Here is a 26,636-nt window from a genome sequence, read left to right on the forward strand (position 1 = left end):
CGTCACCCGGGATCTTGGCTATGGCCAGGGTTAGCCTGGGCATGCCAGGGTTTAAACGGCCAGGGTAGGCAAGCCAGGCTAGCATGGGATTGGCATGCTGCAAACATGGATTGGCCAGGCTAGGGTGGACGGTCAGGGTTAAAGATGTAAACATGGGTTGGCTAGGGTGGACGGCCAGGGTTAAAGATATAACCATGGGATGGCTAGGGTGGACGACCAGGGTTAAAAGACCCTGACCCTGGGAGTTCCAGGATGCAAGCATGGGAAGGCCAGGGTTAAAACTATAGATTGCATATACCCTGACCCTGGGAGGTCCAGGATGCAAGCATGGGAAGGCCAGGGTGTACATCATGGGTGGCCAGGGTTAAAACTATAGATTACATATACCCTGACCCTGGGAGGTCCAGGATGCAAGCATGGGAAGGCCAGGGTGGACGGCCAGGGTAGGTAGTCAGGGTTAAAACTATAGGTTATATAGACCCTGACCCTGGGGGTCCCTTATGGCTTCAACCATGGGTAGGCCAGGGTAGAAATCAAGGGTGGCCAGGGTTAAAACTATAGAATATATAGACCCTGACCCTGGGGGTCCCCTATGGCTTTCCATAGCTTTAGCTATACAGCGTCCTACCATATTCGAATCTCTGCATGCATGTTTATAATCCGACTTTAACGTTTTCTTTTTATATATGTGACAATTAATTAATCAACTTTGTACAATATATTGTTGTTGGCCTTTCACATTAAGGTTCTATAAAAGGAACGATAACACATAAGAACTTGTTTAAAACGGGTCCGAGGAAGCTCAATAACAGTATGTAACCGTTTTTAAACATGTCAAGTTTAAGCATTTTCAAAGTGTTTCTTAACTGTTCGTGGAATCCAGTGCTTATAAATTTTAGTCTATATATCTACCTTATTCATCATGTAGTATCGGCATTGCACAATGATAAATAAATGAAATTTATTTGTAAGTAAAAACTGTAATTAATCCACTATCTATACATTTTGAGCTAATTAAATTTTTTTGTTAAATTTGATCTTTGATCTTTGTTCAGTTAAAAGAATCAGATAATTAGTTGACGCATTTAATTGTAGAAATAGACGAATGCACACATAAGAAACATGGTGTTAAGGTTTCGTCAAAGGTCAGAATGTTTAAAAATTTATTTTTACAATAGCTCCAAAACTTTGAATGGTATAAAGTCAAAACGTGTACAGTTTATAAATATATCATTGATTCATAGTTAGAAAGTATCACTTGATACCAAATATTTTTAAAAAAAGATATTTTTTGAGAAAAATAATATCAGAAAATGTGCATATTTTAAGAAAAAAAACACCAGCTTAATTCCGTCCTTTTTGTGAAAACCAACATTGTAAAAATAATATTTGTTTATCATTGAAGGGCAAGTTGGACGTAAATGGTCTCTGAAAGGGTGTTATTGAAAGAATGGCATGTATAAAGATGAAACCCCTATAGAATCCACCATTTGCAATGTACTTTCACTTTCAAGTCTTTACTTTTGGACAAAAAAATGGGGAAGACAACTTTCCAGATGCTATCCATGTCCAACTTGCTCTTCAATGCTTAACACATTTTGTTGTTGCAATGATGTTTTTCACTAAAAAAACGGAATTTATTAGGTTTATTTTTTTTTTAATTTATGCATTTTAAGAAGAATTTTTTTCTCAGTTAATATTATTCCAAGTATTTTTTTAGCAAGTAATATTTTTTTCTGTTAATCAATGAGAAATTTATAAACTGTAAAATGTTTAACTTTTTACCTCACATAGTTTTCGGACTAGTGTAAAAATAAATTTTTGGACATTAAGCAATAAAAAAACTAGAGGTACTGTGAGCAATGCTCTAACTAATTACTTCGCCTTCAATGTAAATGATAGAATATTATAGATAGAAAGTATCACTTGATAACAAATATTTTGAAAAAGATATTTTTTTTATAAAAATTGTATCAGAAAATGAGCATATTTAAAGAAAGAAAGATACACCAGATAAATCTGTCCTTTTTATGAAAAGCAACATTGTAGAAATAATATATGTTTATCATTGAAGGGCAAGTTGGACGTTAATGGTCTCTGAAAAGCTGTTCTTGAAACCATAACATGTATAAAGATAAAACCCCTATAGAATCCGCCATTTGCAATGTACTTTCACTTTCAAGCTTAACATTTGGACAAAATATATAATCATAGTTATTCCCCTAACTTTTTTCTCACTGAAAGTATTCCAGAACAGTCATGTTCAAATATATACATAAAAGATGAATTTCTAAGAGTAAAGATTGTTAAAATTTTAATTTACATTTATAAAGTTAATTTTACACAGACACCATAATCGACTGGAAACAGCATTCATTTCATATGGAACATCCTTGCGATCTGTAGCGTGCTAATCATAATGCTCCCTCTGATGCTAATTTCAACATTGTATTCCTCATGCACATGACTAAAAACAAGACCCCCATCTCCTGAAGATGCCATAGCGCTGTTATCCTGATTTCTAAGAGTAAAGATTATTAAAATTTTAATCTACATTTTTAAAGTAAATTTTACACAGACACCATAATCGACTGGAAACAGCATTCATTTCATATGGAACATCCTTGCGATCTGTAGCGTGCTTATCATAATGCTCCCTCTGTTGCTAATTTCAACATTGTATTCCTCATGCACATGACTAAAAACAAGACCCCCATCTCCTGAAGATGCCATAGCGCTGTTATCCTGACTGCCTCTAGATTCATCATATTGGGCAACTTCATTGCCAACGTAGCTTCTATTTACATTTCCGTCCTTATTATATGTGCCTTTTTCTTTCTTAGCATATCTGTATATTGCACAGCAGAAGACTAAGCTCTTTAAGTAAAAACAAAAATTCTTCAATATAAGTTTCACATAAAAAGAATTCAAGAGACCTTTCACATTTATTACAACCGCTTTGTATGTGCAATATTGCTTGAACTTACCAAAAGCATCACGTAACATGATGCTGCAAGGGAGATATAAAAGCTCCAGCCCTTCTCGTGGTCTCTGTAGTTGCTGGCAACAAGCATACACCCAGCAAAGCCAATTATTCCTATGTAAATGAAGCCCATTTAGGAATTCATTAATAACAAGAGAGCTGACCCTAAGGAGCTGAAATCTTCTTTTAAAAGGTTGATAAGTGCATATAGCAACGGTTGCTGAGAGTGGTCGATACTACTCCACTATCCACTCTCACCTTAAATCAATGGAGACAATAAATTGAAAGCTGAATTAAATGAGAACATAGCCTTACAGGTGAAAATTGCATGACAAGCCTCCCTCAGTGCTCACTACGGATTTGGAGGAAAAAAACATGGAAAGTGATTACATGTACAAGAATTGTAACCTTTAGTCTTGTCTTTGCAAAAACGTAGAAACAAAAAATGATTATTAGAATATAAATATTTATGGAATCACTCTCCAGTGTGTTTGATATGACGGGCAAAGCCAGTTATGCATAAATTATCCAACGTTTCTAAATTCCTTTGATGCCCGAACATACCCAATTTGATAAGACAGTGATTCCTTATATTCCCATTTCATTCTGAGATACAACTGTAAATTTGGTTTAGATATGCAGTCTAAATGATTTAAATTACACGAAGCCTCATCATATTTCAATTTCAATAGTCTCTGATCACTTCTGAAGTCAGACAGTTGTGGTCCCTGTTAACTCGAATTACTCGTGAACGATCCGTAAATTGCTACGACTTTTTAAACTGTTCAAAACAATCATGGAAAATCGCGATGCAACGTCATTTCTTGTATATAGTAGTTACCTCGTATTGTATGCCTACCATCACCGTGTGACCATCGTATAGGCTTTCATTATGTTTCTGGGCCATCCGTGACACGTAGGTCTACGCTTACTCAAGGACGTCGACGACTGCAGCAGGGAAATTAAAAGATATGATTATACACGATAATTCGTAACTAACCGTTAACCCTCGGTTGTAGTAAGAAAACGACAAGGAAACAATACAGAGATTCACGAATAATTGCGGCGAACCGTTTTTTCTTACATTGTTATTACGGTAGCTGTAATGGTTTTGACGTCTAATCACGTGTTTTCACGATTAAATTTAAATACCTTTTAACAATTTTGTATGTATTTCTAAAATATAACAGTTATCTGAAAATACGTAAACTTTTATAAAGATTTTGAAAATACATGTGAGAACGAGCCACTTATATTAATGATGACCGTCAAGCAAAAACCACCCTTATGTGCATTATGACGTTTTCGAGAAAACGAGCGCTAAAGTTGACGTCATAAATGTATGCCTCATTTCGCAAATAAATGCAGTGTGAAAACGCATCATTATTAATTATAATATTTCTTCATACAGTAAATGCTTATACTAAACAACATATAATGAGTAGTCTTAAGTGTAATTATTACAGCTCACTGTTTAGTATGAAAAAAAAAATAATGATTAACAGCAAACTGAAGGTGAAAATCCTTTGAAGTAGTGAATATCACGATCTTCGCCTTCATTTTCATTTTCCAGGAACATTTTCTTTTAATTACTTCTAAAACACTCTTTTTACTTCTAAAACACAACTATTGGGGAGAAATCGCATATTATCTTTAGACTAGTGCAGCAACAAAATGAACATCGATCTACTCTTATTCAACATTATTTGTGTCACTATTTATTGATATTTTTCTATATTAATGATAAAAATCATAGAAAACCTTATTTAAGTGTAAAGCCGAGGCGTTGGATGTCATACAAAGGTGTGTAAGTTTATTGCAAACTAAACAGCGTTATGTACCAATAATCATAAACAAGCTTGAAGAAACGGGGAGGCAGGTCACAGAAATATAATTTATCAGTATAACATGAAGTTGGAAAACAAAGCCCTCGGTACAATTTGGCCAGAAAAAAAATACTGAAACAAATGAAAAAGTTCGTTTTGTTTTGCTTCAATTGTTATATTGCTTGTCAAGATCCCCCCCCCCCCAAAAAAAGGAGAAATAAAAAATGAATCGCTTCCTATGTGTATAAAATAATATACATGTGTTTCATAACATGTCAACATGTACAAATACCGCTAAAGAAGGGAAGTAACCTGCAGTATAATTATTTATTGTTACCTGGCAACAGGAAGTGTTCAGTATTCACCACTTCCTCCAAAGATATTTCGGTATCTGTGTATATCTTATTTGCATGTTCTTTCTATTTAGAGGGGAAAGTAGGAACTGTCAATTATTCATTTTTTTCATATTTGTTAGAAAAGAGTTAAAAACAAACTGATATTTTTTTTATTTTCAATCTGTTGGAATAATAATGTAACATTATGAATCTTTCTATTAGTTAATCAAAGACGAATGCTACCTACATGTGTAGATAATAAATTATCATTAAAATGAAATTATTAAACTCTAAATTGTGTTGTATCCCAATACTACTGGTTTGGAGTGGGTATAAGCAACTTATATTTTGATTAGGTTATGGAAATTAAATGAATTAAATTGATTCAAATAAAACTTGAAACTGATGAAATATTTAGCATGTGGCTAATTACACCAATTAAGCTATTAATTTTAATGTGTCATTTAATCAACCAACCAAACCACAATACACAACTGTACAGTGACCTAGCATCGTTTTTTGAAGGGGGGGGGGGGGGGCAGCCAGAGAAAAAAAATTAACTTACCTTAAAAAAAAGTTGCCAAGCAAAACAAAATGCTCAAATTCGAAAATCCTATTTCGTGGGAGGGGGGGGGATAACCCGGATAAGCCAGCAGGAAGTAGACATACACCATAATCAAGGCTGTTCATACAACCCGCTGCACCCCTCTCAACAGAATTACATATGATATGTACGACAGGTGCAATATGTACTGGACTATTCTTATGAGCTTTCGATTCCCGCTCCACGTGCATGTTCATGTATGACAACCTGACCTACAGTATTTTCAGAGTATATAATATTTGGCCATGCATTGTATACTTAGTATATTTACATACTATTAGTATAATGCTCTCTCTCTCTCACTCTCTCGGAATTATTTCAATGATTTTTGCACGAATTGTCTCACGTAACTCGGACCGCATTTATTATGTCCAGAATTTATGTGCGAGTATTGTATATTTTGGTCATTGTTTCAGAAAGTGTATTTCAGGGAAACTTTTTAGATTCTATAGGCGAAATCAGATTTTATTTAAAGTGTACATATGACAATGCTTCATATTCATTTCTTTTTAATGTCAAAACGAATGTCACTCCAGGTGCACGTAACGCATGCTTAAAAAGGAAGCAGCCATTACCCACCCTCTAAATTTACGTATTAAAAAATTTATCCTGATTTTCATCCTGATAAATATTTTTTTATTTAAAAAATATGGACATTAGTCACACGGCAAACTACGAATTCACTCCTGGAAATGCATTTTTACATGCAAAGTTGAAAGAAAAACGCATATAGGTAAGGTTTTAATTGTCTTAATTTTAGCAAATTTGTAGTCTATAATCAAGCAGGAAAAACAAATTGTCAATTATTTTCCAATAATTGATTCTTTTCCTAAAGCAGACATTTATTCATCATGGAGACTTGCTATCAGTCAAAAATTTTACTTCCTATGCAAGTCCTGTACATTGATAAAAGGTGGTGGATATTTGAATTCCATTAATAAGTAAAATATATAGAGACTGAGAGAAGTTGATTGATGTGTGAACTTGCTTTCCACCACGAGGCGCGACAAATGCACATTTGCAGAACATAAGAAAGAGGGGGGGTTTCCTTCCAATTACTAGAAGTTCAGTGCCAAATTTAAAGTTTCAATGGGTATAAATTATATTGCAGCAATGTGTATTATATGCATCTTTAATGCAGGGTCAGAGTAGACAATTACTTTGATAAAGCGCTTCTAGCCATTTGTGCGAGATTAATAGAAAGATGCAATCGAATCTGTTCCTCAAACTGCTCCAAAAAGAATAAATTCGTTTGGAAAAAAAAACAAGGACAGAAAGAATTTTCGACGAACGCCTTGATTTCATTTATGTGTGAAATAATATACTCTCTCTCTCTCTCTCTCGTCGCAGGTTCGAATCCCACTGTGGGACGTGAAGACCGGTCCTTCAGATGAGACCGTATAAACCGAGTTCCCCTGTCGTAGTAAGCGCTGGCACGAAAAAAATTCGTACCCGCTCAATGGCCCTGACTACAGAGTATAGGACATTTTTTTTTTCCACTGGAAAGTGATGGTGTCTCAATATATGAGTGAAAAATTCTCGAGAGGTACATTCAACAGTACAATCAATCTCTTTCCTTGGAAATGATAGGTCCGTTTGTTATCAGAATGCCCCTTATTAGCAGACATAATTTCTGTATTCCAATTTATTCAAATTCATATACATGAGACACAGGAAAGTTTTTTCTGTGGATTTATAAATTAAGATATCGACAACGTACATTTATTATTAATTCGCAACAGTTACTTTCACCCTTATGTCAACTCGACATACCATGATCATGAAATTGTTCAATCACTAAATGACGAAAAAAAAATTCTTAAACGAAAGAGCATACAAACTATCAATCTGATCTGAACTGTGTATTTCTTTTTTTTTGGGGGGGGGGGCATAAAAGTCTCTAGTTGAATCTGAGTTTTCGAGATTTTACAAGCATAGACCTGTAAACAATAAACCCCCTCCCCTAAAAAGAAAAATAATCTGACAAAAAAGATTGTAAATAAAGAAACAAAACATCTCCTGTCTCTTTTTAAGGGGGGAGGGGTAATAAAAACCTGATTTTTCTTCTAAAATGCTTACAGTATCGATTATAAAAAGTGACAATCACAATGTAATTAAATAAAAATCACTTATTTAATGTTATTTGTTGTCAGAGGTGATTTTTCTTGTGCTGTTTTTACAACACAGCCATGGAAAAGTGATAACAAAATAATTGACGTTATCAGATAAATCACAGCGTCATGACGAAAAAATTGTATTTTTTATTTGAAAATTTTTCTAATAATTAGTCTTTGAACAACAACATGTTATATATCATTAGAAAGAGGAGAAAATTTTCTATCAGGATCACCAAACAACTCAAAATGTCAAAATTTTCACTTAAGGGTGGTTTTTGCTTGACGGTCATCATTTTTAAAAAATAAGAAATGAAATAGTTCATTTGATTTCTCAATGATTCCTCGTTATATCGGTATTTATGAACAATGTTTTTGCTGGGGTACAGAGAAGTTTAATTACATGTACGATTAAGTTTTTCCTAATGTCTATTAAACGCTTAGACGTGAGACGTCTTAAAAAATCTTCATCATTCGTAGCTTTCTCGTACAAGAGCGTGGGGCGTTGTAGCATTAACTTGATTTGTCGTAGCCGTGGCTTTGCAATCACTAGTGCGACCGTCGCATTATGAGGTACCAATACGGGATACCGTGGTTGTCCGTAACAGTGTACGTGGCGTGAATGGCATGGTTCTTAATGAAACCGTGTCCAAACCTTGTTGAACCGTTCAAAAATCTTGAAAAACCGTGTCGTTTGTTTTTCGCGCCAACAAATCGTATTAGCATTTCATAAGATTTATAAATTCGGGGTGAATCGTTACAGTCCGTGTCTATTACCGTGACAGTGTGACCTAGGCTTTATTTTTTGACTCCAGCTCAATCGCGGCTGATGAAAACGTGAAGGTATTGACGATCGACGAATACCTTTGATGATATCCTAAACGAATAAGACATTCAGTATAATTAAATAAAAAGGTGCATGTACGAGGGTTGTTAGAAAAGTCTGCGGACACATTGAATTACTGAAAATCTTTTGTGTACTGTGAAGTATGACCTATTTCTGAATGAATTCCTACATTTAGTTTATTGGTATGTAAAAAATCAAGTCCATATAATGAAATCTTGAAATTTTACAGCTATTTTTTCCATAGGGTCATGGGATTCACGGAGCAATCACTTGACGTAAGCGACGTGACAACCAGATTTCTCTCCGTTAAGGTATGTCATTCGTAAAATTTCTTAAATCAAAGATTTTTTGAGAAGTATATTTTGGATAAGTACTCATAAAGAGTGACTTTAAATCGCAGAGAAAATGGGGGGGGGGGGGTCAGAAGGCATCATACTGATCTATGGTACATTTAAGTTGACCTTTTTGCACTTAAATTTTAACCCTTTATTTTATTACTTTTATACACTTATTTCTTATTATACTTTATTAGCTGTAACCATGGCAATAAAATTAATCTTATTTAACGTAAAATAGTTTGAATAATATATCAATGAACAAATCTTGCAAATTAATGCGCGTAAATAATTGTGTGACCTTTTTGCACTAAAACGGAACATATTTTGGTTATTAGAAAAATAAATAGGCAATATAATAATTTCTTATATCAACTTTGTATGCTGATCAGTCATAAGTATCGAGTAGTTTCAAATAATGAAAGAAAAAATGTGGTCAGTGATGACTATTTTGAAATATTGGTCAAAATATGTGATTTTCAGGCAAAAAATGGTGAAAATTTTATCTTGACTTCTTTAATATATCTTCAGTTTTTGGCAAAGTTTATTGAGGGGAGGTGTTAAACTTGTTCTAAAAATATAAATTAAGACATATATCAAATATTCCTAACAATATTATAACGGAAAATATTCTCCGAGTAAAAGTATGTAAGGCTAACGTTTCAAGACATTAAATTTAATGAATCTGCAGATTTGCAAAAAATTCTGCTAAATATCCTTCCACCACGAAAAAAAGTCCGTAATAAATCTTACTTCTTTGAAGATTTTTGAACAGTTTTTTTTTTCCGAATGGTAAAAATGTTTACATTGTTGAATTTAAATATTTTATAAAAATTGAATTTTAATAACAATTTCTGAAATTAGAAGTTCTGCGAGATCATTTTAATAATAAGCTGACGAGTGACATACCTTAATCTTTGCCGCAGTTCTAAAAAAATTAATTTTTCATTTTTTTTTCAGATTTTTGTTACTTTTTCTACTATAAAATTGAACATCTAAATCAAGACATGTTACTATAATGTCTTTTGAACTGATTCGGATATTATTGAGATCTTAATTTTTTTATTAAAAGGCTATGCAGTTAATTGATCAGGTATGGAAACTATGCAAAACCATATAAGTGCAACGCAACGTCCATGCGACAAGGGGGTATTGAAGTATCGATGGAGTTAATCGTTTAAAATGTTACTCCTTCCATTCTTATGAAGCTATAACCATTTGAAAGTTGTATGTATAGGAAATTCCCGGCAGCATCTTAAAAGCTTTTATCTCTTTTAGAAATTTACTTGTCTGCACACATAATTTTTACGTAGTGCAGTGCTCCATGACGGTCAATGACGTTCCGATTTTTGGCTGTGTTTTTACGCGTTGATCATTTATAAACGGCTATAAAACAGTCATATACCCTCTAATTTCGTTCAGAATTTCTCCCAGTGACGTTTTCTGCATACTTTGGCGGCAGGTAATATATCATAGATCTCTTTGCGCTACAATTGTGCAATTTTTATTTTCAAGAAAGTGTCTTTGTGATGTAAACGTGCCAACATGTAGCATGCTCCAGGAAGCAAGTTTTATCAAAATAAAAATGCTGTATATTTTACAATAATCACCCGAGAGCACCAAATTCTTGTATATTGATTGGAAAAAAGATTTTCTCTGGAAAGTTTGATCGGTTTTGTGGAAATAGCACGCTCACGATAGAACTTGTATGCAAACTTTTCCAACACATCTCGTATTGGATGGTAATTGGATGGACTGTTATAACAGTTAAAGTTCAATACCCTCGGAAAATCGATGTCAACCTTTCATGACTGTCGGCTGACAGTGATTTTTTAAAAGGTGTCACTTTTAATAGTTACCCTCCAAAACAGGTACCGTTGATATATGGGAACTGAAATAATAGTACATGTACGATTACATATCATAACAGCTATCAAAAACTATTAATGAATGACTTTTTTAGAATGTTAATGGATATGCTTTTATTGTGTTTATTTTCAAATAGCAAACAACACCCTGTCCCAACTCTTAATTTCTCATACTTTACAACATAATTTATGTATGTAGTATGATTGATCTTTCTCTTTATAGTATCAGTATAAAGGAAATTTTGTTTCCAAAGAAGGAAAGTTATTTTATAAAATGTTTCTTTTTTCTAATTGAAATTTATTGGGTTTTTTTAACTAATATTTAGAATCATTTATAGATTTTCAGAAAAAAAGAAGTGATTGAACTATAATGATTACACTTTTATACAAATAGCTAAATTGAGCGTTTTTTAATATAAAAAAAAAATAGAAACTTAAAATCAAACTTTGTCATTAATCATTTTTGTCAAAGTGTAAACGAGGTATATGAAGTCTCCACTTGCATCCAGACGGGAGAGGAAACCGATATTTAACCCCGTACATGTATATGTATTCGCTATATATATCGAGATTTAATTTCCTTGACGTCAGTTTATAGCGATCGGGTCTTGGGACGAAATTCGAAGATAGCATTACTTTTAGTTGATAGCATTAGCATTATCTACGCGTTGAATTTAAACCTTAGGAATAAATTAATAGTGAGAGATATCATATTTGAACCTAATGCTACACGCATATCAGTAGGCGTATCCGATGAATGTGTTAAATTGAAGTCTGAGCTGAATCGAGCAGGGGGTCAAAATGGCGTTGCGCACCTTGTGTACTTATATATAGAGGGGGTAGACTTTTTTCGATATTTGGCTAATTTAGCGACTTACTGATACAGATTCAGGTGTCTCTGGTTTACATGTTCAAATTTAGAGCATAAGTTTTAAGAGGTAAGCAACATATGCAGATGATTGAGAGATGAATCTACATATAAAAAGAAAGTTAATGAAGAAAAACCTAGAATCATCTCGTTTGTCACTCTTTTATCGTTTAAAGTAATAAAGCACAGTATGTAGACTATTAGTTCTCCAGGTTCAATCAAGGGTGTACGGGGATTTACCCCGGGTTTTATTCCATGCACCCTGAGGCCGAAGGGTGTATGGAATACAACCCGGGATAAATCCCCGTACACCCTTGATTGACTTTGTAAACATCAGAGTGTGTCTCAATCTATCGATTAGATAACTACGTACTACAACATATAGAGAATGTATGCATTGTGACGTCCGTGCACGGATATTTACACCCGACTTTGTAACCAATCAAAGATCGTGTGAAATGAAATACAAGAAATGAGACATATTAGTTTATTTCCTATCTAGCTTGTAACACGATCTTTGATTGGTTACAAAGTCGGGTGTAAATATCCGTGCACCCGACTTGAGCCGGGTGTAAATAAAACGTGACGTCACAATGCATACATTCTCTATATATTCGGCCTCAGGGTGAATGGAATAAAACCCGGGGTAAATCCCCGTACACCCTTGATTGAACCTGGAGAACTAATAATGTCTCATTTCTTGTTCACTGGGATATATAAAGTCGACATCTGGATGTAAATTAACATATTAAAGGACTTTTATATATTCAATTTTTTTAAAAAATAAAACTGTAAATAAAATTATTTTTAAAATATCCTGCATTCTGATATTATTGAAAATACTTTGACTTTAAATTATAATTAATCTTATTATACAAACTTATTATAGTGATAAGCACAAAATTAGTTTACTTTGATTTATTATGCTCCATCCTAGTGACACAAAGAACTTTATTCGGTAATAATCAAAATTTGCCCTCAAATCAAACTTTGATGGAGATATATGTGGCCCGCCAAGCAAAAACCTCCCTTAGCTCAATTATGACAAAACGTCGAAAATTGTATCTAAAATCAATGACGCGAAAACGCAAAATTTACTTCTGCAAAATAAAATTCTGTGTCAACTTGTCACTCGTTTTTTCTTCACATCTATTCATGCAACTGAAAGATGAATGCTGATGGACCAGTTTCAGGTAAGCGTTTTCGGAAATATATAGAATTGTAATTAGCAACTAATAAAAATTAGATATTTATTTTATTTGTAAATTTCAAAGATCTTTTGTTTGCTTTCTGTACCGGAAGTCTACATGTGTATCCACATTTTACGGCAGGCCTATATAGATGTATACCATATCGTTTTCAATTTTGATAACTTTAAAAAAGCAAACAAATCTTTAATTAAAGCATTTTATAGTTGATCTCATTCTGTTACTTTCTCTATAAACTACTGAAAATGAATCTTAGATGTCAAAAGTGTTCTTGCTGATTGTCAAAACATTCATGTCGATTCGTCTTCAACGGATTCGAGCGTAAGTCGATCGCATGGGGATTGATGCTTTTGACTTCACATTGATTTACAATCGATAAATACCCGTTTTGTTCCTTAAAAGCCGGAAAATACTAGTCTAGTAATTAGAATATACTTGTTTGGTTCCAATCGAGTTAAAAGACAAGTTGTTCAGTAATACGCTAACTTTAAAACCGAGAGACATAGTAGGCTAGTTTTGTTGTTAGACGTTTCTAATGTAAACAAAGGGCCGGTACTCTTGAAAGGGGTTATCAAGGGGGGAGAGTGAGATTGTAATGAAAACCTTATACATTGTGTTTACCCAATAAATTTATATACACACAAAATTATTTCCATTTTTAAGAATAAGAGTAAGGAAATAAATGAAATTTGTATTTTATAGATTTGACAATAAATAAATCAAAATGAATACATGTAAATTTAAATACAAGTACATGTATAAAAAAGAAAAAAATAATAATTAATAATCATTATTCACTCAAAAAGAATTGCATTCATGAATAGTAATTTATAAAATTTATTTTTTTTTTATTTAATTAAAATTACAGGCATACATATGTTGGTAATGGTACACATAAGTAACACATTAATTTAAACAATTGGGGATACTTTTAGTTCACGTAGTATCATATAGAAACTGATATTAAGATTAATGTCTAGTGTCCGCTAAGTTGTGATTAAAGAAATGGTTACAAAAGTGATTTGTGCTATACAAAGCAAATTATGTCACCAACCGGCAAAAAATAAATAAATAAATAAAAATAAAAAAAATATGAAAAAAAACCGGCTACACGTTGTGTGATTTATAGGCATTCCAATTTTCACAAAATATGTATAGATACATTAAAAATATTTATAAATGAAAAATAAGAATACATAAGTAAAATTCTAAAATTTTATTTTATTAATATGATATCTTATTCTATTTATTTATTTTTGATAGGAGCTAGAAAATATATTTGAGGAACATTTGGGTATAGCAAACTCAGCTCATTCACAACATCAATTTTATGAAGACAGTTCTGGTGAATTGGATACTGAATGTGATGCTGATTTGCGTGAACCTTTATCTGTAGAAAGACTAGCTCATCTGTTTTTTGATTCTGATTATAATCATGCTACAGAGACAGACCCCACAGGTGTACAAGATGATAATGATTGTAGTGAGAATTTTTGTATTGCAAGAGCTGGTTGTACGTGTTCAAAAAACTGCCTTGACAATTTTTCCATTGAGCAACTTACTGATCATATATACAGCATTCGGGATTTGGAGAAGGCAGAGAAGGAAATTATGATTATGACCAGTTTAAATCAGTTTGGCTTTGGGAAAAAATTATCAAACCCTCGAAAGAGAACAAAGTATACGTACACATTTCAGGAACAAAAAATATGTAGAAAGGCATTTGAGTTTATATATGATGTCAAAGAATATACGTTAGACAGCCTTAAAAACATTTGCAATCTCAAGGTATTACTCCTCGTGTCCATGGTAACAAGGGAAGAAAAGCCCCAAATGCTTTCAAGTTTGAAGAAGTCAAAAATGAGGTGCAGTACTTGATGAACTATGCGAGTCAACACGGAATACCCCAGCCAGCAGGAACCAAGGAAGGGACACAGAACCTCCTATCTTTTTACCATGTTCAGATACAAAAGATGCTTTACACAAGCAGTTTGTTGAAAGCTGTGCCCGATCCAACATTCGGGCGCTAGGATTATCTACATTTAAAGATGTATGGTTGAGATGTATACCTCATATTAAGATCAGTACACCGACGTTTCTCACATATGTGAGAGACACAGAAATGCCATTCGGTTAGCCGTTGGTGACGTTGAAAATTTCAGATGTACCACTGCATTCCAAGATCATCACCTTCAACGAGCTGCCAAGGAAACACAAGCTTATCAGCAAGCTGTAATGGAATCGATGACAGAGATTGAAAATGTCAGACGAGGTTATGGTCCTTCAATTCCTTGCTCTTCCACTTACACTAAGGTCCATTACACCTTTGATTTTTCCCAACAGATGTTTATTCCTAATCATGCAAGACAAATGGGACCCCTCTATTTTCTCGTTCCACGTAAAGTACAGTTATTTGGGCTGAGGGTGGATGGAGTACCAAGACAATACAATTATCTCATTAATGAAAATGAAACCATCGGTATATGAATACAATTACATTTTATAGTGTATATATGATTATGATATGCTTTTGAGATTTAACAAAGAAATTTTAATATTATCGTAGTGATACATTTTGATTGTTTTTTTTTTTTTATTGATAATAAATAAAATGATAGACTTATTACTTTTAACATGAATTGAATTTATATGGTCTATTTTAGGAAATGTATCTAACAATTATCCATTGAATAAAGATATCGATATCTTTGTAGGTGAAAATGGCTCTAAAACCCATGGTCCCAATGCAGTGATCTCTATGCTGCATCACGCTCTGCTAAATTTTGGATTTGGGGAAATCAGCTGTGTTATCCATGCTGATAATTGTGCAGGTGATTGTTTTTTCAACAACAAAAAAAAGAATCATCATAAAATGAAAAATTTAACCCATACATAAATATGTTATTCTCTTCTCTTATGAAGGACAAAAAAAGAATCGCTATGTGCTAGCGTACTTTTGCTGGAGAGTTCTCCTGGGACTTCATCAGCAAATTACTTTCATGATGCAAATTCCAGGTCACGCAAGGTACCCTTCATTTTTAATTTTAAATGAACACCATTGTTCAAACCATTTTATCTACTCTCTGAAAGAAATAAATTGATATAAATTATCATTAAATTTTGTAGATGTCTAGTTGATTCAAGTTTTGCACACATCAAGCGTCTGTATAGACGGACAGATTGCAACAGTATTGCAGATTTACGTAATATTGTGGACAAATCTTGCTTTTCCAACAATGCCGTTCTTTTTGAGGAGGAGGAAACATGGATGTGGTTAGATTGGATGGAATTCTTTTCATCAACGTTCTCACCTCTTAAAGTACTTTGGGATTATCAACACTTTAGATTTACCCAAGACAGGCCCGGATTCGTGCTTTGCAGAAAATCAAATGTAGACGAAGAGATTCCTTTCAAACTCTTGAAATGTGATCCTGAATTCTTTGATACAAATGCTCGTCCCAGGACAATCCTGCCTGGTGAGAGAGAGGCAGAAGTATTTGTATCAAAGAATCCGTCCATTTGTTCAGGATCCGTGGAAAGACACGACCTGTCCTCCTGTTGATATCGAGGAGTATTGAAATAACAAGACATCCAAGGAATCCAGAATGATACAATTATATTATGAAAAATGTTTTCACTTATAATCAAATATAATTTCATCAAAATTAAAAAAAAATATTTCGCTTGCATGCTCTGGCAATGGTTTTAATCAAGTTTGAATCTTGTCTATTTAAAAAAAATATTTTATCGAACTTTCCCTTTTATCTGAAGGGGTCACAGTTTGACGTTTCTCTTATTAATAACGTTATGATAAGCAGATTTTGTTTGACGTTGCGAGAAGAAATTGACGTAAGGTCAAAATATTTCATGCCCTTTGCTTCATGCTAGAGAGCTTATTTAAGCACATAACTAGGTTTCCATATCATTTTTATGAATGTGAAGACATTTCCTCTTAGAATATGCAAAAAACCAAATTTCGACAAAAAGTCACTTAGGGGAGGTTTTTGCTTGGCGTGCCATATATTTAATTAAGTTCTTAAACAGGGGAGTATATGCTGACTTCAAATCACTGAATATATATAAGTAATGACGCCATATGTACGTAATGACGTCACAAACATGACGTAAATTTCATTTTTTTATGAATTTTACAGAAAATTGTACATATTTCGTCGATATTTTGAGTAAAAGTCACCGAGCGCATGTGTGTTCAGGATCAATATTTTGATATAATGTGTAGAATGATAATATCAATGAAATATGTCAATATTGTTCCTGAACAAACTTGCGCTCTATAAATTTTAAAGCTAAAATTGTTGAAATGTTGTCCATTTTGTCCTCTTTCTGAAAAAGGATATAAAATTGGACTAGTTTGTGAAGTCATAAAAAAAAATTGTGAATACACTGCTTTGACACTAAAATATTTTCTGTTAATTTATATTTCACATAAAATTTATTGATTTCAGCACATTTAGGAAGTTTTCAAAATTTGACTTTTGTTGGGGCAAATATATGCAATAAACCGAATATAGTTCTTTAAATAATGATGCTAAATTTAATGAATGAAATATAAGAAGATTAGAAAAGTATTCAAACTCCAAATATACAATAAACAGAATAAATTTTGTAGCATAGTTAAAAAAAAACCTCAGAAACGTTGGATCAGGTTCTATGGAGGAGTGAGTATCCCCTGATTCATTTTTATGAATTCAATACAATGAAGATATTCGTACCTGCGGCAGGATATAAACATAATACACCCACTCCACATTTTGTACAACACCCTGCATTATAAAGGCCGTCTTTATTACAACAAATGGAATACATGATGACCCCTGTTGTAAGTGCAATAATAAGGAACGCCGTAATCTCAAGGCAAATAGCTGTGGTACCAAGTCCCGCTGCAGTAATACGGAAATAAGCTTACAAACAAATGAGACTGAAACATGTATCAGAGAGTTAATTGAAAAAGGTTATTATTTTACAAAAAAGTTATGATAATCATGTATTTGTTTGAATTATTTTTTTCAATTAATCTGAAAGTAAGAAAATGAAATGTTAAATACAAGTACCTAATTTTATTCATATTATTCTCTTAAACAACAGAACACATATTCAAAAGAATAAGATATAAATGATATAAATACATCGTAAATTGAAGGAATTAAGAGATGCCATATGGAGACAAAAATTGAGACATTAAAACAATGAATTTCAAAGAACATCTTGCATTGCAGAATAAGAATTGTCTTGTTCTATTAAATCTTTTAATGCATCATTTGATATAGCGATTAATTATCAAAGGTGAATGGAAAAGTAGAATAAGGCAATATTGTTAAGTCTACTTGAAGGGAGATGGAGCTTAATTTATACCGAAAGTGTTTTTTCCTGATTACAGGACAAATTTCAAACAATCTTATAGCAATAAGTAACACCAAAACTACCGGGTTACTGTAGATTTCTTATTTTTCTCGAGTATTTATTATCGCGAATGGGCTCTTCGACAGCAAATCGGGAGAATAATTATTTGCGAATGGTCGGTTGATCAAGAGATTTTACATAGATTTCAGTACCATAAAAATAAGACAGGTAATTTTATTTTGCGTGTTGTGCTTCTTGCGAAATTATGCGATTATAAAGCTATTAATAATGGATAGGACTGGGCCGTAGTTATTGCCAGAAGGATATTGAGATAACGAACAGCTAGTATTCAATTGCAATCTCAAAGTTCATTAAACATTAAAAACAAAAGAAGAGCAGAGCAAACACGGACCTCCGAACCATCAGAGGTCGGATCATGTGCCTTGGAGGAGCGAGCATCCCCTGCCGGTCTCACCAGCCGTGTGCTTCTTGTCATGATCAGGAAATAACGGAAAAAATCCGTCGTCAATTTAGTGTATAAATAATGGACTAACAATTTGTATGAAAAACGTCAGTCAGCATTCGACTCAAGGATAAATTGTATTTGCTGACAAGGTCATTGTATCGACCATAGAACTTACGAACTTACGACTTTAAACGAGACTGCTGATATTCTTGTTTCATCAACTTGCTTGTCTATAATTTAACTCGTTTAAGAAATTGTTCATACGTAGAGCATGCTCTTGCATATCGATTCAACTAAAATATGAAGGTTTATTGCTGCATAAGTAAGGGAAGTTGACGATAGAAATGTTAAAGTCATCACGTTTAGCATATAGCTTGGTTGTTAGATTACCATTAGTGTCTTTTTTAAGTAATATATCCAAGTATGAAACAGAAGTGTCAGACTCTGTGGTATCTTTTATCTCACGCTCACCAGGATATATCGTATCGACGTAGGAATGGAAATCATCATTATCAATTGACAATACGTCGTCGATATATCTAAATGTCGAGTTGAAGGCCACAGTTATATCGCACGTATGAGCTGTTTGTCACGTGACATGTATAGATATAGAATTGTTAAGCTGAATGTAGGAAATTTATGTGGATAGTGGAAGGACATACACTTGTTTATCAAGAAAAAAATTGATACACATTTAAAGATGTTTATTTCCTCTCCCCAAAAAGTGCTGGGAGCTAGTCAGTGTTGTTTGAGAAGTACTGAAAATTTTGCCGAAAATGCTTAAAATTTCCACTTCGCTTTAATTCTGTTATAAATAAAAATGATGTTATGCAGACCAGGATCAGCTCCCAGCACTTTTCAAAATATACACTATATAAGCAATAAATATTCCAAATTTCAGCTCAAACAAATAGACTATACCCTTGTTCTTTTGATGTAAATCACGAACAGTAGTTTTAGTTTTAGCGCTGTTGCTTTCTTGAATCGAGAGCATACCATAAATAAATGTATGAAATACTTATAAAAGTAAATATATTTCAACTGGAGGTACATATTTAAAGCAGCATCACTTTTTAAAAAGAAAAAGGTATATGTGGCTGATTTATAACTTAATTGTATTAAATGAGCTGGGGTTCATATGCTTTTGCGATATTGAAATTTGTATGACTTTTATGAAATACACTTAATATGCATTTATCACGTGCCTTCAACAAGGTATTTATACTATATAATCAATATAATGTGGGGAATACTATGTTACTTCTATAAATATTAAAGTCAGTTGGTTATATTATATAATAAATGTTCGAAAACAGGTTTTAAAAATCTGATAAAGGCATTTGCTTATTAAAATCTTATCTCTTTTTTTATATGAAGGACATGGAGATAACGAACAGTATAATAAGAGCAGAGCAAATACGGACCCCCGAAACAACAGAGGTGGGATCAGGTGTAATGGAGGACTGAGCATGCCCTGCCGACCGGTCACACACGCCGTGTGCTCCTTGTCATGATCAGGAAATAACGGAAAACATCAGTCGTCTTTTTCTTATATTTCTTACATGAAACTTTTTTTATTACATTTTTATCTCTTTAGAGCATGTACTAATTATAAACTTTAGATTTGAATAGAACTTATTATCATCCGTGTCTGATTTAAAAAGGGCAAACTATTCCGCAATCTGTATTTTCGTCAGTAAATTATCAGTCTAGACAGCATAAAGTGATACTGTCTTAATAATATGTATTATCTACTAAATAAATGTTTTCTGATAAATGTACATACATTTGATGGGAATCGGTTTTAAGGATCCAACTTCTTTAAATACGTGATGAAAACAAACTATATATAAACAAAAAGGGGAATGTGATTACTTATAAAATTATGCTTGCTTATGTTACTAGTTTGTTTTCTTGTGTCAGCAAATACAATTTATCCTTGAGTCAAATGCTGACTGAAGTTTTTCATACAAGTTGTTAGACCATTATTTATACACGGAATTAACGACTGATTTTTTCCCGTTATTTCCTGATCATGACATCGAGCACACGACGGGTGTGACTGGTCGGCAGGGGATGCTCACTCCTCCATAGTACCTGATCCCACCTCTGCTGTTTCAGAGGCCCGTGTTTGTTCTACTCTGATTGGAGATAACGAAGAGTATTCCATGTTTAATGGACTTTGAAATTGAATACTCTTTGTTATCTCCATATCCTTCTCTCATGCCTTTGAAAGCTGGCAGCTTTAGTCTCCCCAGACAAACATGCTAACATACGAAAGCTCCCAATCAGGAAACTCATAAAGGAGAGTAGCCACAAATTTGAAGTTAATATTTTCTGTATAATATCACGACTTATATATTTTAATTTATCATTTCACTCGAAAATATATTTAAAAAAGTATTTTATCTAAAAGGTTTTGATTGCCACTTCTTTGCACTCTCACAAATTTTAATTTTATCATTAATACTTAGGAAAAATGGCAAATTTGTTGTGTGTAGCATATTTAATGAAAAAGTATTTACCCGTCAATGTATTGAAACTTTTAATAACTTTTACATTGTTTTAGATGAAATAGGGTTTTAAGTCATTTGACACACTTAGACTCGTATTAATAAGACATAAAGGCTTGCAGTGAATGCCTAACATGAATTTAAAGATGATTCTTTTTTTCAATAAGGTGTCAAATATTAAACTGCAGTGGAAGATAATTAACTTACTGCAAAAGGATATACCTATAACATTGTTTCATACATATCTACGTGAATTCCATAAATACATGTATATACTGTATATGAGTGCAACAGATAAACTCACACATAATTAAGCAAGATCAAGCGCTGAAGTAATGAAATGACAATGAAAATGCATTTCTGATTTGTACACCTTTAAGGAGGAACACGACTTTAGCTGAAAAAATTCCTGTCGATGATTTTTTTCATATCTTTTATATTACTTACGCTCGTATTTAACTTAACATTTACGATCCTGTCATGGGATTTTTTGACTTATTTAAAAGATATCGACGCACAAATACCGCCCTGTTTACAGTTTGTATGGAGTTTAGATACTTCATTTTTACGGGCCCATAATGAAGACCATAATGCGAATTTTTACGCACAAACGATAAATATGATAGATAACACTATTTACTCAAATATTTCAGAATATTCATAGTGTTCAAATTATCTGAAAGCAATTGTTTTAATTTTATATAGTATTTGGGGGGATAATTTCTGCATTTTTCAAGGCAGCTTCAACGACAAAAACCTCATTTGGAAAAAAAAATTTCAATAAATATATCTGAATTTATGATTAAATGTCAGTCCTTCATTGTAATTATTCACTGCATAAATATTACAAGGTGAAGCTTATCGCAAAGGACATCGTTGAATTAGACGTAAGCATGATAAAAACGCTTCACCTCTGTATTTTCCGAGTGCGGGAAATCAATTATGACGTCACACGAAAACATAAACATTCAAAATTATAATTCTAAATAGAGAGAATCTCTGATACTAAACACGAAAAAATATTAATTAAAAAATCTGCTTCAGAAATGTATCACGATACATTGACTGTGACCCGTTTATTATGAAATTAAATGATCATGACTGGTGAGTGCTTGAAATCGCTGAACTGAGAATTCAAACACTACGTCTATGACGTCACTGACGTCAGACTGCAGGGAAAAGAGAAACAAATGTGTAAATTGAGCATCTAGCTTCACAATATCTAAATGATGGCAAGACTTTAAGAAATATAATGATAACAATTTCTAAAATTAAATGTTAAAAAAAACAATTTTAGAATTTAGAATCAAATTACTCAAGAAATGTTGATTTTAACAACGTTTAACATGTATATCATCACCGATTATGACGTAATATGTCTTTTTAGTCATGTGACATGTGCCCTGTCTCCCCTTAAACTGTTATTCGTGTGTAGCAATCACCCTCAATCGTTCTTCTGTCTATCCTTCAGTTACATTTTAGCCTATTTAGTTTTGACCTGTTTCTCATATGTTTGCAAATATCATGATGTATTTATCATGCATGGGAGCTAAAACACCTTAATTAGTTACCGTCAACCGTCAACAGTCTTATCATTTTAGAGGGATCTTAATTATACTTGCAGGAAGGGATGTTGGAGTTATTTTCGTGTCAAATGATTTTTTACCACGAAAATTAGTATCAGCAGGTAACATTTCATAAAAGTTCATAACACGCATAAACTACGTCATATTTACCTTCTATTGTTTCATTACAATTCACCGATAAAATGATTCCCCGGAAGCAGTCTGATGTTGAATTATGTTTGATCCAATATGGCGAGTAAAAACCTGTTGCCTGTAACAAAAGACTTGGCGCCAACAGACAAGTAAGACAAAAATAAAATGCCGCAGATTTAGAACACATGATGATGTCGTATGCAGGGATTGAACGTAAAGTTAACGGTGGTTTTTCCACCTAGGGATTTTCTACTTTTGATGTGTGATAATAAGAAATTGAAGTATTTGTGTCACCTTGTGTTATCATGTATATTATGGCACATGATTGCTCTTGCACCATGTATGTTTTTATAAATAGGTCATATAGATTTTTTTTAAATATGCAAATATTTACTACTAAATCATTAAAATTTGCAAATAAACTTCGAAATACGTGCATATTGTGAATTCTGTTATCTTCATATATTTCATTGCACCAGAGTTAATACTTTCTCCAGTGGGAATACAACAGAATGAAGGGATATCCGAAAACTATATCTTTGACCCTTTGACATTGACCTTGGAGTTTGACCGATTTTACATAAAAAAATGTAAATATTACTGTGGCCCTAATTTTTGAACGGTAGATACTAGGAATTTTATATTTCAATATCATTTAAAACAAGCAATTTTGACCTTTTCATCATGACATTGGGGATTTCCGTACTTACGAGAAAAAGTTTAACCTTGTCCATAACATTTAAACGGTAAGGGATAGTGCCTCATTCTTTACACACGTAATCTTTGTGACAAAGTCTTTCTGATATCAACAACTTTTACCCTTTAACCTTGACTTTAGAGTTTGACCGTACTTTTTGAAAACTTGATCCTTGGCCATAATTTTTTAACAGTAAGGACAATAGTTTTCATACTTCAAACAATTAATCATTGTGATAACACCTTTCATTAAATATCAATATCTTTGACCCTTTGACCTTGACCTACTTTTACAAGATTTGACCTTGGCCATAACATTTGAACGGTAAGGGCCATCACTTTCATACTTCCCATATGTAATCTTTGAGAAAGAATTTAATAAGAAACCAGCACCTTTGACCCATTGATCTTGACTCCGGATTTTGTCCTACCTTTAACTTTAGGTACCAAAATATTTGATCAGCATTAGAGAAAGCTTAATATTCGCTATGTTGCCATACGGGGGCATCAGTGTTTCACAAACACATCTTGTTAAGGTAAACAAATAAGAATGTGTATCTCTATTTCTGTTCCTTTATATTTGTTGTATTTGGTATTTCTTCAGAAGCCCAACATTTAACGGTCAGTTAAAATATCAGATACTTTTCAGAAAAAAATTGTCAGCAGACAAAAAATTATCCTACAATAGCGTGGGATTAAAACTCTTTGTGTGACCGGTCAGCAGGGGATGCTCGCTCCTCCATGGCACCTGATCACACCTCTGATGTTTCAGAGGCCCGTGATTGCTCACTTTTATTTTTTATTGTTTTATGGACTTTGAGATTGAAGACTGTTCGTTATTCTATCTCTCTCTCATTCTCTCTTTCTCTTTCTCTCTCTCTCTCTCTCTCTCAATATATGGACAATTATAAGGTTACCAAACAAATAACAATGTAAACGAATACATGTACAATCGGTCCCATGATGTTTCTGTCTTTGTTGTTGATGTTTTATGTCGAGTGACAAGCCAAGAATTAAAGCACTCTTTTCCTTAAGTTTATGCTTATTTTTGCGATTATACATCAACGTATTAAATAATCATCTAATTAAAAGGTAAGATGAATTATTCATTTTATTATTCATTTTTGCTATTAAATATATTGGTAGAAAATGGGTCGCACATAGCAAATAGAATAAATCTTAGATTTTTCTCTTAACTTATCTTTTGAGATTTATCTAAAAAATGATGGTTGCAAGGTTTTTATTTGACCTTTGCGAGAAGTGCTGACGGCTAACTTTTAGACTAAGACAATGTACGGTAAATTTTCACGACAAAAACACATTTAGATTTTATAGAACAGAAATAACTGGTTTCAGAATAAAGCACAAAATTAAAATAGGCTACCCTTGAAGACCGACAAGCACCCTTCTCTAAACTCCCGGGCTTTATATGTTAGTGAATAAAACAGCACCATTGAGAATGTTTTGCCCTATCATCAATTGAAAACGTTTAAATGTCAAATTAAACCGTCAACTGTAAAAGTCAATACTTCTCTTAAAATTCTATCAATGAAATGTCATCTTCATGGGGTGGGAATCTTGGATTTTAGGCTGATATTTTAGTCGAAATTTTCAAATAATGGTGGCATCGCAGGCTGATACCTCAAACTTAAAACTACTTTTAGACATTTTACTCAGGAAAATAAATATTTTGCACTCATGGTCAACAAGGGATTTTTAACTCACATCAATGAGAAGCAAAAGGTTTTTTTTTTTTTGCAAAAGCATTTATTACATTCCTGATTCTTTTTTCTTACTAGGAATAACAAGTTGACTTAAGGTAGGTCACTCGTCAGCTTTTTGGAAAAGTTCACGCAGAACCTCTTACTTCAAAACTGTTTATCAAAATTCAATTTTTATAACATATTTTATTTCAACAATGTTAATGTTTTAACATTCAACGGAAAAAACTGCTCAAAAAGCGACAAAGAAGCAAGATTTGTGAGGGACTATTTTTTTGGTGGAATGATATTAAGCAGATAATTCTGAAAATCTGCAAATTTATTAAATTCAATATCTTGGAACTTTAGCCTCACATACTTTTACTAGAACAATATTTTCCATTAGGATATTGCTAGTAATATTTAATATAGGTCTTAATTTATATTCTTTGAACAAGTTTTACACCTTTCTTCAACAAACTTTGCCAGAAATTGAAGATATGTCAAATAAGTCAATATAAAATTTACACATTTTTTGCCTGAAAATCACATATTTTGACCAATATTTCAAAATTAAGATCACTGACCCCAACTTTTTCTTTCCTTATTTTAAAGTACTCGATACATGTGACTAATCAGCACTTACATTTTGTAAGTCGTAAAAAGCTTGATATAAAAACATATTTTATTGCCTATTTAGTTTTTTATTACCCCAAAATATCTTACTTTTTAGTGCAAAAAGGTCACACAACAATTTACGCGCATTTTAATTTGCAAGATATTTTCAATGATAAATATTATTCAGAATATCTTACGTAAAATGAATTCATATTTTTCCATGGTTACATCTAATACAATATAATTTAGGTTTTAGTAATTAACATGATTACCAAAGAGTTAAATTTTAAGTGCAAAAAGGTCAACTTCATTCACCGTAGATCAGTAAGATGATTACTGACCCCCTATTTTCTCTGCGATTTTGAGTCACTCTATATGAGTACTTATCCAAAATATACTTCTCAATAAATCCTTGATTTAACAAATTTCACGAGTGACTTACGTTAAAGATTAAAGTATGTTTGTAAAAATATGAAGGACCTTACCTTGAGAAGAGATGTAAGTTAAAATTTAAAATCAATATAACTTTGGAAATAATTTTGATAACAGAATAAATTTATTTTTCGTCATATGTTT

The 26,636-nt window shown here is 32.8% G+C and overlaps 1 protein-coding gene across 2 annotated transcripts; it reads right to left on the bottom strand.

Moving 5' to 3' along the window:
* Window positions 1–1,990: 1,990 nt before the first annotated feature.
* On the bottom strand, window positions 1,991–23,391 carry LOC134271023 (uncharacterized). Of its 2 annotated transcripts, XM_062753288.1 has the most exons (4): window positions 23,065–23,391; window positions 17,722–17,889; window positions 2,988–3,097; window positions 1,991–2,877 (listed from the first exon to the last, which is right to left on the bottom strand). In XM_062753288.1, exons 1-4 carry the CDS (start codon window positions 23,231–23,233, stop codon window positions 2,605–2,607), a joined length of 720 nt encoding a protein of 239 aa, XP_062609272.1. In that variant the 5' UTR covers window positions 23,234–23,391; the 3' UTR covers window positions 1,991–2,604. The 2 variants fall into 2 exon arrangements, with proteins under 2 accessions (XP_062609272.1, XP_062609273.1); XM_062753289.1 differs by lacking the exon at window positions 17,722–17,889.
* Between the last annotated feature and the right edge of the window lie 3,245 nt (window positions 23,392–26,636).

The sequence above is a fragment of the Saccostrea cucullata genome, unplaced genomic scaffold (assembly GCF_032062105.1).
Source record: "Saccostrea cucullata isolate Sc308-1 unplaced genomic scaffold, CSIRO_AGI_Scuc_v1 ctg8888, whole genome shotgun sequence".
NCBI classification, from domain to species: Eukaryota; Metazoa; Mollusca; class Bivalvia; order Ostreida; family Ostreidae; genus Saccostrea; species Saccostrea cuccullata.